The sequence below is a fragment of the Salvelinus alpinus genome, chromosome 29 (assembly GCF_045679555.1).
Source record: "Salvelinus alpinus chromosome 29, SLU_Salpinus.1, whole genome shotgun sequence".
NCBI classification, from domain to species: Eukaryota; Metazoa; Chordata; class Actinopteri; order Salmoniformes; family Salmonidae; genus Salvelinus; species Salvelinus alpinus.
This window is the reverse complement of record NC_092114.1, coordinates 44,330,218-44,342,409: the sequence shown is the minus strand read 5'-3', so window position 1 is coordinate 44,342,409 and position 12,192 is coordinate 44,330,218. Positions and strand designations below refer to the sequence as shown.

Sequence of the window (12,192 nt, the reverse complement as noted above, 5' to 3'; positions counted from 1 at the left end):
GAGCTAGGGACTGACTGTCAGACGCCCTATGCTGCTACATCCTATGTCTCTGAAGAACATTTCCACAGATTCTGTGTATGTTCTAATATAAAATGGATGCCAGGGAATGAGACGCAAAGGGTTATCTGGATTTTTTTCACATGCCTGTTCGCTCAACATTTTTACATCTCTAGACAGTATTGTGTTAATACTAAAGCACTTAGGTACAGATTATTGAAACCCATTGCCCTACATTTTAATAGCCTTCTGATGACTGATTGTATATTCCAGGCCTTTTGTGTGCATCTTGTACGGTCACGATACTCACAACACTCTTTGGCAAAAGTCCCACACCTTGCATCTGTCATTCTTCATGGCTTTTAAGGCAAACTTGACAGAAGTGTGGCAGACATTGAGATGAGGACAGCCTGGCTACAGCCAAGGCTCTGTGTGTTGAGTTGGCACTCTCTCTAGTGGAGGGATGAGAACAACCACATGGCTTGTACATCAACCTTGGCTCCACTGTGTCTGTCTTAACTATCTTTGCCAGGTCCCCTTCATAAAAGAGGTTTCTAACCTCAAGTGTCTTTTCCTGGTTAAAAATAAATAAGCAATACTTTAAATGATGTCCATTAGTATACTGTATAAATGAAATCCTTACAAACAAAGACATTGTACTAGTATTATACAAGACAACAAAGCATTGTTGTAGGAGCCATTTTGGCCTATTTATGTGGTTGTTGTGATTTTATTTGTCCCCCAGTTCTGCTAACAAAAAATAAATATAGATATTTTTATATTTTTTTGTTCTTGGACATAAGACTGTAAGATTACCAGGAAATTAGTTCAAAGTGATTTTAATTGAGGAAATCTGTTCCAACACATAAATAAAGGCATACTGTATGTGATCGTAGCCTTTGACCATGACTCTCAATTGTGCAATGGAATGGAAGAGTCATTGGACAAAGGCGTCTTCTGTACGGGGTTTTGTTAAGATCCTTGATGCTCAATCTGAACAGGAACAGGCGTCGCTTGCGGGACGGTATTGGAAGCATAAGGACCTTATCTTTCATATCAGTGAGAAATTATTTTCAAAAAACAAAAGGTTCAATTGATACACCTTGTTAAGGTTAGTGTTCCCACGCAGCCTTATCTCCATGTTACAGTACTTGTTACCGGAAAACAGACGGAAGACAAGAGGCGACCACCTGTGCTAATTAGCTATCTAGCATGCGCCGAACACATGTGTATAAGTGTACCTCGCGAGGTGTAACGGAAATGTAGTTTAATCGGATGGAGGAACCCGAAGCTGTATGGTTCTATGCAAAACTGCTAAAGTCTGTATTTTTTTTATTTTAAGGATTATTTCTCGCTGATGAAAGATGAGGGCCATATGTTTTGAAAGCCGTATCGCAAGCAACGATTAAGAGACTTTTCTAAACGTTAAAACACGCCGTTGGGACTGTAGTTCACTTGAGACAGACGTGGGCGAAGCTAACGGCTGAGAACTGTAGGGAGAAGGCAGAATGCCGCCTAGAGTTTTCAAGAGTTAATGTGATTGTATCCCAATGTAATCAAGGTTTGAAATGATAACGTTTTTCTCAAATACTATATCTGTTTGAGATTCCTGTGGTCAATTTGCAGTGTACACATGATTTATAACTATATGTTCCTGTCCCCTGACCATCCATGCAAGGAAAAATCGGCCCACGGCTGAATGTAATTGGGGACCCCTAGCCCAAGCCGGAGCATTTGAAATTGGGGGAGGCAACCCCTGATGTCTAGAAAGACTAAGTGGCTATCGGGGACTTGTGACTCGGTTAGCCACTACAATTATTATTGAAACTGATTCGTTGTATAGTCTATAAGTCTACAGTGGATCGACATGTATGATGTGAACATTATGCATGTTCTGCATACAACGTAGGCCTACTGGAAACCCACAGTGAGGGGTCTATGTTTCCGAAGTATAGGCCCTGTTTGAATACATTTGAAAGGCATTCTTCATTCTGTCTCTTCCTTGAAGTAATTACTGATCTTACATGATTGGAAAGGTGAAAGCGAGGGCTCTTTCACATTACTTTCACCTATCCAGTCATTTATAATCAGTGATTACTTTCAAGAACTTCAGGGCCATAGCCTGTGTTCTATAAGGGGCCGAGCTTGCAATAGGAAGTGTGCAAGTGCCCTCTAGTGGCTTACATTCAAGGCCTTACTGTCTGTCAAACAGTGTCCTCTTACCAAAGACTGGATAATGGCCTGATTGTAGGGCCTTGGTCACTCAGTATGTGTGAATTGAATCCATTTTCAACATGGAGTCCCTCAGCGGCTCCTGATGACTCTGACAGGCCCAGTTGGAGGCCAACTGTCTGATACGTGTCTGCTAAGACCAGACCAGAGCTCTATGGGCTAAAGCAGTAGAATACTTCATTGCATGTCTTTGGGCAGACAGTGAAGTTGTTACTATAACCATGCAAAACATGTTCAACTTACTGCACATATGTCATGATGAAAAATACCTTTTAAAAGACTAACTCAGTCATAAATGGAGAGTGCATTATGTCGGTGTTTCATTTGCTAGCATAATTAGATCATTATCTTAAAAATCGCGGATATGTTGTGAGTCAGAAAACTCGACACTCAGCTTCTTAGGCCTCTCCCCTGCTTACAAAATCATTGTTTTCCCATTGTCTGTCATTTATTTAAACCACATGGAGATGCTGGATGGAAGGGGGAAATGCTGGACGCTCAGCCGCGTGGATCTGCCAACCGCCTGCATCCTTAGGCACTCCCTGGCACCTCAGCCCTTGGCCGCTCCTGAAAGAAAACAATTACCAACGGGGCGGAACAACAATGCCCAGAAAACATCTGTCTGCACCGGATGGATAGGGGGGTGACATGTCCATGTCTGTGTCCCTGCTGCTTTAAACCAAGCCCAGCCTGATGGGCCTGCGTACAGTTACTTACAGCAGACAGCCACAGAGCTCCAATTCCACACAGAGCCTGTCTCCTTGGCGATGGCTGCCGTTAACACAGACGAAGGCCCCCGGAGCAGTTGTTCGTTTGGGTGGGTGCCATTCTGTTTGGATGATGCATCAGTATGAATGGCCCCTGAGTAGATGTAGGCATGGGCTGTATCCTAAATGGCTCCCAAATGTTTGTCAAAAGTAGTGCACGATATTGGGTACAGGGTGCCATGTCGATGGGCTTTCATCAAAAGCAGTGCACTATATAGGGAGTAGGCTGTCATTTGGGATGCATCCATGGACAACTCCCATGTGACTCCTCAGCCGCAGCCTGTGTGAACAGACGAGAGAGTCTTGGTCTGAGCCCCCCCCCCCCCCCCCCCCCCCCTCAACAGCTCATCCCACGGTGAGAGCACATAATTAAAATGTCTTCAGACATTTACTTCCCTCCTTGGAGATCTTTCTCCTCTCTCGGCCGTCTCCGTGCAAAGCAAGTACTTTTCCCAGCTAATTAAATGGATTTAATACCAATAATAAAAGTATGTTGTTACAACAGCATGTGCGGATATTGCTAAATTATTTTAATTCATGCCAGCTCTCAAAAGACCAGCTCTGGGCAATTAGCAATGCTTACTGTAAGCAGAAAACAAATTACAATTGGGGAAATTACTTTATGAATGTTTGTAGTTGCTTAACTTTATGAGTCCACTATAAAAGTGTGTGTTGCCACCTTGTGGTTATAGTTTGCACCTTACACAAATATAAAACATTTTGGTAGCAGTTATTACAGAACAGAAAAAAAGTAATAACATATTAGAATGGTAACAGGTTATACTCATGTATTTTCAATGATCACACATTCTAATCAAGGTGATTGCATGCATTTATATTGATAAAAAGCTAAATATAATTTCTGAACCCAATCATTTGAAGAAGTTGAAACTTTGTGTTTGAATACCCATTGCTGTCAACAATGTGGTCTTGGTGAGTTTACAATACTGTTATAATAATCGGAACACAATGCTGAAGTAGGCCTAGATCATCCTGTACGTGTTGCTGTAAGACTGAACTGTGAATTCCTTGACTGACTTTTGTGACAATATTTGACGCACCAAAAAGTAACACCACAATGCCAAGAATCACATTCTTCCATCCTCTTCCCTTGACAGTTACTCTTGATGACCCCGGCTCCATGGGAACCGGGACTTTTTTTTTTAGGAAGAGCTCGATCGAACCGCAAGGCGGAGGAGGATTTGTGACAGCGCGCAAGGACACGCCTTCTCATTAAATCGGCAGTTTGTGCGGATACACCTTGCCGTCATTGCCGTGTCGTCAGTAGCGAAACGAACCGCACCGCTGCCTCTTCTACATTAGTTGTTATACTCCCCTCTACTTAATTAACCTTGTACGTATTATTTTGTCCCCGACGGTTGTGGTGTTCTGCGTCAAAAGCAACAGAGATGTAAAGCAAGTTACACTACCGCATCTTCCTCTTCATTTGATATGCTGCTACTGACATAACCAGGAGCGCTGGTGACAGAGGTATTTCGGTGTTCTAGCGACTTGTTTCTATTACGTTAGCTAGCTACGTTCAACACATTTAGCTGTTGAAACGTTGTATCCTCACTAGGCTACTAGTTTGGGTACAGTCTAGGTACAGGCACAACATACTGATATTGTGTCAACGCGTAGGAAGAGAGTTAGGCTAAATGTGCATTTTCGTTATTACCCTTTAGTCTACTCTGACTAACCTAAAGCTGTCAAGTAGATCCTCGAATAACCTTCCTCGAATAGAAAATAAACCCGAGAAGAAACACGATAGGGTACCTTGTCGTCTAATTGATGCTGTTTAATGCAATTAACCTAATTTCCTATAGGGAATAATCTAAGCAAACTGCTTTTTTAAGCTTTAACGTCAATTATCTAAACTCGTAAACAGATTTTTCTAATTTTCACAAATGTTGTAGCTTAGGGTTCTCTGGTTGACTTGTGTCTTTTAAATTGGAAACATTTAGAATTTTAAGGTTAACCACATTACAATGATTGTGAGATACAAAGACGATATTATAATATATTTTTTGGTGTATATTTTTTTTCCTTCAGGATTTTGGAAATTCCCTAGTTTGGGAACCTCTGGGCTACATTGTAATACATACCTACTGTAGGCCTACAGTGCTGAAGAATGCAAATAAAAATAATTGACTTTATTGAGTTGGATGAATCTACAAAATCATTTATTAATAGGACAACAGTAAATTCCAATATGTCCAGTATATTGCCCTCCATGATATTGAGATTATATATATTTTTTATATACCCTCTATGGCCTTATGGAAATGTATGAATGCATTTCTGTGCACTGAGCTAATGCTATGGTACTTTTTGGAGAGGCCAAAAATTCACAGCGCCGTCATGAGGTGTTTTTCACAACAATTTGGTCACTCATCAAAACTGAGCTGATTTATACTGAACAAAAATATGAAGGCAACATGTAAAGAGTTGGTCCCATGTGTCATGAGCTGAAATAAAAAATCACAGACATTTTACTTACGCACAAATAGCTTATTTCTCTCAAATGTTGTACACAAATTTGTTTACATCCCTGTAGTGTGAGCATTTCTCCTTTGTCAAGATAATCTATCCACCTGACAGGTGTGACATTAAGAAGCTGATTAAACAGCATGATCATTACCGTGCTTCTACATCTGCATTGCTTGCTGTTTGAGGTTTTAGGCTGGTTTTCTGTATAGCACTTTGTGACATCGGCTTTATAAATACATTTGATTGAGTGATTGATTACACAGATGCACCTTGTGCTGGGGACAGGTGCTGGGGACAATAAAAGGCCACTCTAAAATGTGCAGTTTTGTCACACAACACAATGCCAAAGGTGTCTCAAGTTGAGGGAGCGTACAATTGGCATGCTGACTGCAGGAATGTCCACCATAGCTGTTGCCAGAGAATTTAATGTTAATTTCTCTACCATAAGCCGCTTCAACCTCATTTTAGAGAATTTGGCGTTATGGCCAACCGGCCTCACAACCGCAGACCACATGTAACCACACTAGCCCAGGACCTCCACATCCGGCTTCTTCACCTGCGGGATCCGTCTGAGACCACAACCGAAGAATTTCTGCACAAGCTGTCAGAAACCGTCTCCGGGAAGCTCATCTGCGTGCTCGTTGTCATGCTGCTGACGTCAAATCCTGACTGCCATCAGCATGACGCAACAGGAACCGCCATTCATTGGAACAGGTGACGTTTTTCCACTCCTCAATTATCCAGTGTTGGTGATCGCGTGCCCACTGGAGCCGCTTCTTCTTGTTTTTAGCTGATATGAGAGGAACAAGGACTGACGAGTTGTGCGTCCTGAGATGCCGTTCTGCACACCACTGTTGTTTGCCTGTTTGTGGCCCGCCTTTTATCTTGCATGATTCTTGCCATTCTCCTAGGACCTCTCATCAACAAGCTGCTTTCGCTTACAGGACTACTGCTGGCTGGAAGTTGTTTTTTTTGTCTGTCACACTATTCTTGTTAAACCCTAGACATTGTCGTGCATGAAAAGCCCAGGAGGCTGGCTGTTTCTGCGACACTGGACCTGTTGTGCCTGGCACTGACGATCATACCAATCTCAAAGACACTTAGGTCACTTGTTTAGAAAATTCTAACATTCATTCGAACAGTAACAATGCCTCGACATCTGTCTACCTGCTTTATATAGCAAGCCACGGCACGTGACTCACTGTCTGTTGAAGCAAACCAATTTTGTGAACTGGGTGATGTACCTAATAAATTGTATGTCACAGTACAAGTCAAATTTGGACACACCTACTCATTCCATGGTTTTTCTTTATTTTTACTATTTTCTACATTATAGAATAATAGTGAAGACATCAAAACTATGAAATAACACATGGAATTATGTATTAACCAAAAGTGTTAAACAAATCAAAATACATTTTATATTTCAGATTCTTCAAATAGCCACCCTTTGCCTTGATGACAGCTTTGCACACTCTTGGCATTGGAATGCATTTCAATTAACAAGTATGCCTTGTTAATTTGTGGTATTTCTTTCCTTAATGCATTTGAGCCAATCAGTTGTGTTGTGACAAGGTAGGGATGGTATACAGAAGATATTTGGTAAAATATTGCCATATGGCAATAACAGCTCAAATAAGCAAAGAGAAACGACAGTCCATCATTACTTTAAGACATGAAGGTCTGTCAATCTGGAAAATTTCAGGAACTCTGAAAGATTCTTCAAGTCGCAAATGCCCTCAAGTGCTATGATGAAACTGGCTCTTATGAGGACTGCCACAGGAAAGGAAGACCCAGAGTTACCTCTGCTGTAGAGGCCCAAATAAATGCTTCACAGAGTTTAAGTAACAGACACATCTCAACATCAACTGTTCCGAGGAGACCGCGTGAATCAGGCCTTCATGGTCGAATTGATGCAAAGAAACCACTAATGTGGTCTAATGAGTCCAAATTTGAGATTTTTGGTTCCAACCGCCGTGTCTTTGTGAGACGCAGAGTAGGTGAACAGATGATCTCGGCATGTGTGGTTCCAACCGTGAAGCATGGAGGAGGAGGTGTGATGGTGTGGGGCTGCTTTGCTGGTGACACTGTTTGTGATTTATTTAGAATTCAAGGCACACTTAACCAGCATGGCTACCACAGCATTCTGCAGCGATATGCCATTCCATCTGGTTTGGGCTTAGTGGGACTATCATTTGTTTTTCAACAGGACAATGACCCAACACACCTCCAGGCTGTGTAAGGGCTATTTGACCAAGCAGGAGAGTGATGGAGTGCTGCATCAGATGACCTGGCCTCCACAGTCACCTGACCTCAACCCATTTGAGATGGTGAAGGAAAAGCAGCCAACAAGTGCTCAGCGTATGTGGGAACTCCTTCAAGACTGTTGGAAAAACATTCCTGGTGAAGCTGGTTGAGAGAATGCCAAGAGTGTGCAAAGCTGTCATCAAGGCAAAGGGTGGCCACCTTGAAGAATCTCAACTATAAAATATATTTTGATTTGTTTAACACTTTTTTGGTTACTATATGATTCCATATGTGTTATTTCAATGTTTTGATGTCTTCACTATTATACTACGATGTAGAAAAATAGTAAAAATTAAGAAAAACCCTTGAATGAGTAGGTATGTCCAAACCTTTGACTGGTACTGTATGTGCACATGAGCTTGTATGTGTGTGACTGTATGTGTGTATACTGGTGAGTCAGCTCGGTGATTGTTTCCTATTTCTCTTCCCTTACTCGCTCTTTGGTTCTCTTTCCCCCTCCTCTCTTCTCTCTGTCTCGCTCCATGGGATGGCAGTGCAGGGGAAGATGGACATCCAGAGTGGCATACAGATGGCAGTGGAGACTCTCCCCACCTCCCTCAGCTCCTCCCCCCAACAGTCGGGTACCCATCAGCAGAGCGAGCCAGAGGACGGCCAGACAGAGGAGAGTGCCAGGCCTACCGCTGACAATCACAGCAAGGACACCCAGCCAGCTGCTGGCCACCAAGACGACAAAGTAAGTCTCTCTTCTCCTTCTTCTTTCCACATCGCCTGTGTGTGTGTGTGCCTGTGTATTTATGTTGGGGTGGGGGGATCAATAATGAGCCTGCCTCCAATGCACTGTTTCTGTTTGCAGGGAAGGCTTCCTCTAATGCTACATTTTTAAAAAAGGGTTCCAAAAGAGATATTTGGCTATCCCCATAGGATAACCCTTTTTGGTTGCAGGTAGAATCCTTTTGGATTCATGAAATGTATTTTTCTAAGAGTATAGAAAGAGACAGACTCGGTCGCTTGGCTGTTTAGTGCCGCTCACCTGTGTGTTTGTGTTTATCGGTGTATATACAGTGACTTCAGAAAGTATTCACACCCTTGACTTTTTCCACATTTTGTTGTGTTACATCGGAATAAATGTTTTTATTAGATTGAGATTTTGGGTCGCTGGCCTTCACACAATACCCCATAATGTCAAAGTGGAATTATGTTTTTAGAAATGTTTACAAATGAATTAAAAATGAAAAAATGACATGTCTTGAGTCAAGTATTTGAACCCCTTTGTTATGGCTAAATACGCCTAAATAAGTTCAGGAGTGAAACATTTGATTAATAAGTCACATGATAAGTTGCATGGACTCACTCTTTGTGCAATTATAGAGTTTAACATTCTTTTTTTAATGACTACCTCATCTCTCTAACCCACAAATGCAATTATATGTAAGGTCCCTCAGTTGAGCAGTTAATTTCAGACACAGATTCTTAAAGACCAGGGAGGTTTTTTAATGCCTCGCAAAGAAGGGTGCCTATTGGTAGAGTTAAAAAAAAAATGCAGACATTGAATACCCCTTTGAGCAGGGTGAAGTTATTAATTACACTACGAAGATACAGGCGTCTTTCCTGTCTCAGTTGCTGGAGAGGAAGGAAATCGCACAGGGATTTTACAATGAGGCCAATGGTGACTTTAAAACAGTTAAGAGTTTAATTGCTATGATAGGATGGATCAACCACATTGTAGTTACTCAACAATATTATCCTAAATGACAGAGTGAAAAGAAGGAAGCCTGTACAGAATAAAAATATTTCATAACATGCATCCTGTTTGCAATAAGGCACTCAAGTAAAACTGCAAAGAATGTGGTAAAGAAATACATTTTATTTACTGAATACAAAGCGTTATGTTTGGGGGCAAGTCCAACACATCACTGAGTACCAACTTTCATATTTTCAACCATGGTGGTGGCTGCATCATGTTATGGGTATGCTTGTCATCGGCAAAGACTAAGGAGTTTTTTTGGGGGGGGATAAAAATAAACGGAATAGAGCTAAGCACAGGCAAAATCCTAGAGGTAAACCTGGTTCAATCTGCTTTCCAACAGACACTGGGAGAAAATTCACCTTTCAGCAGGACAATAACTTAAAACACAAGGCCAAATATACACTGGAGTTGCTTACCAAGATTACATTGAATGTTTTTGAGTGGCCTAGTTACAGTTTTTACTTAAATCAGCTTAGAAATGTATGGTAAGACTTGAAAATGGCTCTCTATCAATGATCAACAACCAACTTGACAGAGCTTGAAGAGCTCTAAATAGAATAATGTACAAATATTGTACAATCCAGGTGTGCAAAGCTCTTAGAGACTTACCCAGAAAGACTCACAGATATAATCACTGCCAAAAGGGATTCTAACATGTATTGACTATGGGTTGTGAATACTTATGTAAATTAGATATTTCTGTATTTCATTTTCAATACATTTGCAAAAATTGTGTGTAGATTGGTCAGAAGGGAAAAAAGTTGATCAATTTTGAATTCAGCCTGTAACACAACAAAATGTGGAATAAGTCAAGAGGTATGAATACTTTCTGAAGCCACTGTAGCTACCTAGCTAAAAAAGTCAGAAGGAAATCAGGGGACACTAACCCTGACTGCTCCCTCCATTCAATTGGCATGCTACTGTAACATTAGCTTACAGTATTGTCACATATATAATTTGCTATTTACATAGCTAATGAATCTAGCTAGCTGAAATGGCTCAATAGCATTTACTAAAATGGGCAATAACTTGACCTTGGTAACATTAGCAGATTGCATAATATTTTTGATCTAACCAACTTTGACAGTTCTCTTGCCTATGAATACAAATGCTAGAGCTACTGTATCTTTACTGTGCTGTTAACATGCTAGCTAGCTTGCCAGACAGCTAAGCTAATCAGCAACTTTTGATAGCCACATAATAGCGGTTGCTTTTTAAATTCTACAGTTTTTAATCTTACCTTGTGGTATGAAAAGCTGTTTGGAGAATGTTTGAGAAGCCAGTTGGCTAGTTCTGTCTCGATCATGCACTGTCTGGCAGTCATTTGCTAGCCATGATCCCAACAATTTTACGCCCTATAGGCAATATCAAAATGATGATAACCTAAGAAATAGCCTAGGTTAAATTACCATAGATTCTCATGTGGACCATTATATGAAGCTAGCGGTATTACTGGGCTATCTCAGCCAATATGCCAGATGTAGTTTGGAGAGAGCAGAGTTGGAAAAACTTGCATTTTCTCTGGAGCTATTTTATAGTGTTCCTGTTAGGAGTGGAAGATTTTCAGATGGAGACAAATTTGGGTGATCAAAATGTATTTCTAGGCAATGTAGTAAACTATTGCATAATCATATTTATGAAGTACATTTTCTTGTAAAAATAACTGCCAGTGATTCTCAGCCACGCATAGGCAGACTACTCTATTTCAATGAGAACACACATGCTAGGCACATTTGATCTCACCTGCCCATCTAGAAGAGGAGAGGTAGGTTACTGAAGCTGAAGCAGTGTGAATAATGCGACAAAGAGGAGCTTTTAATACAATAGATAGGTAGGCCTAGGCTAACGCATACAAAGCAGTAATACTACCGTTTACAAATAATCTGCGGAACAACAAAAATATTTTCATCCCAAAGTCGTCTGCCGGACCTCCCGCTCCCACCTGCAGCATGAAAAATGCAGACCGTGCCACAATGATCTCTGTCGGGACCCGCAGCTCTTTAGTTGACAACCTAACACGAGTAAAATAGCACCATGCTCTACCAACTGAGCTACTGAGCCTGTGCGTCTAGGGCCTATGTGTTGTTTTGGGATCTCATTAAGGACGGTAGAACAACATAACAGTATCTCTGAATGTGTATATTTCCCAGTTGTCAGGTTTACATCCAAATGTTGTAGAACTTATAGGATTAAATATGAAACTATTTGTGAGAAGATGAAATGTGATCTTGGCCTTCTAAGTGAGAAAAAAAAATTCCATGTAAAGTTTATCCAGTCAGTAACCACGCCCACGTGAGCACAGACATTATGCCAAACGTAATGGAATGCTCTTTTTCCCAAGTGTTTAAAAGGACCCGCTGAAGAACTCTCTATAGACCAGTTATGTGCAGGGCCAGCTGAATACGTCACGGTTTAAAACTACAAGACTAGCCCAAGCAGGCGGACGGTGTTGAACCGGACTTCACGAATGGTTAGACTCTGAGACCAGAAAAACGGGGAGCGTGGCTGCACGTTGAAATGGTTAGAAACTCTGAAACTCTCTCTCTCTCTCTCTTGAAGAAGACTACACAGGAACATTCAGTCTGCAGCTGTTTAAGTACTTTAGTCTAGTAATCTCGACCGAGAACCACCGGGTGGTACGTTGAAAGATCCATTCTAACAAACATTTCCTCTGGAAGATCTGTTTTCACA

General features: G+C 41.3%; 1 protein-coding gene across 1 annotated transcript in view; it reads left to right on the top strand.

Moving 5' to 3' along the window:
• The first annotated feature begins 4,271 nt into the window (after window positions 1-4,271).
• LOC139558804 (RNA-binding motif, single-stranded-interacting protein 3-like) overlaps window positions 4,272-12,192 on the top strand; it is a 351,557-nt gene continuing 343,636 nt past the window's right edge. Inside the window, exons 1-2 of the mRNA XM_071374246.1 lie at window positions 4,272-4,487; window positions 8,288-8,487. Coding sequence (XP_071230347.1) covers window positions 8,299-8,487 — 189 coding nt within the window. The 5' untranslated portion in view covers window positions 4,272-4,487; window positions 8,288-8,298. The remainder of the gene's footprint in view (window positions 4,488-8,287; window positions 8,488-12,192) is intronic.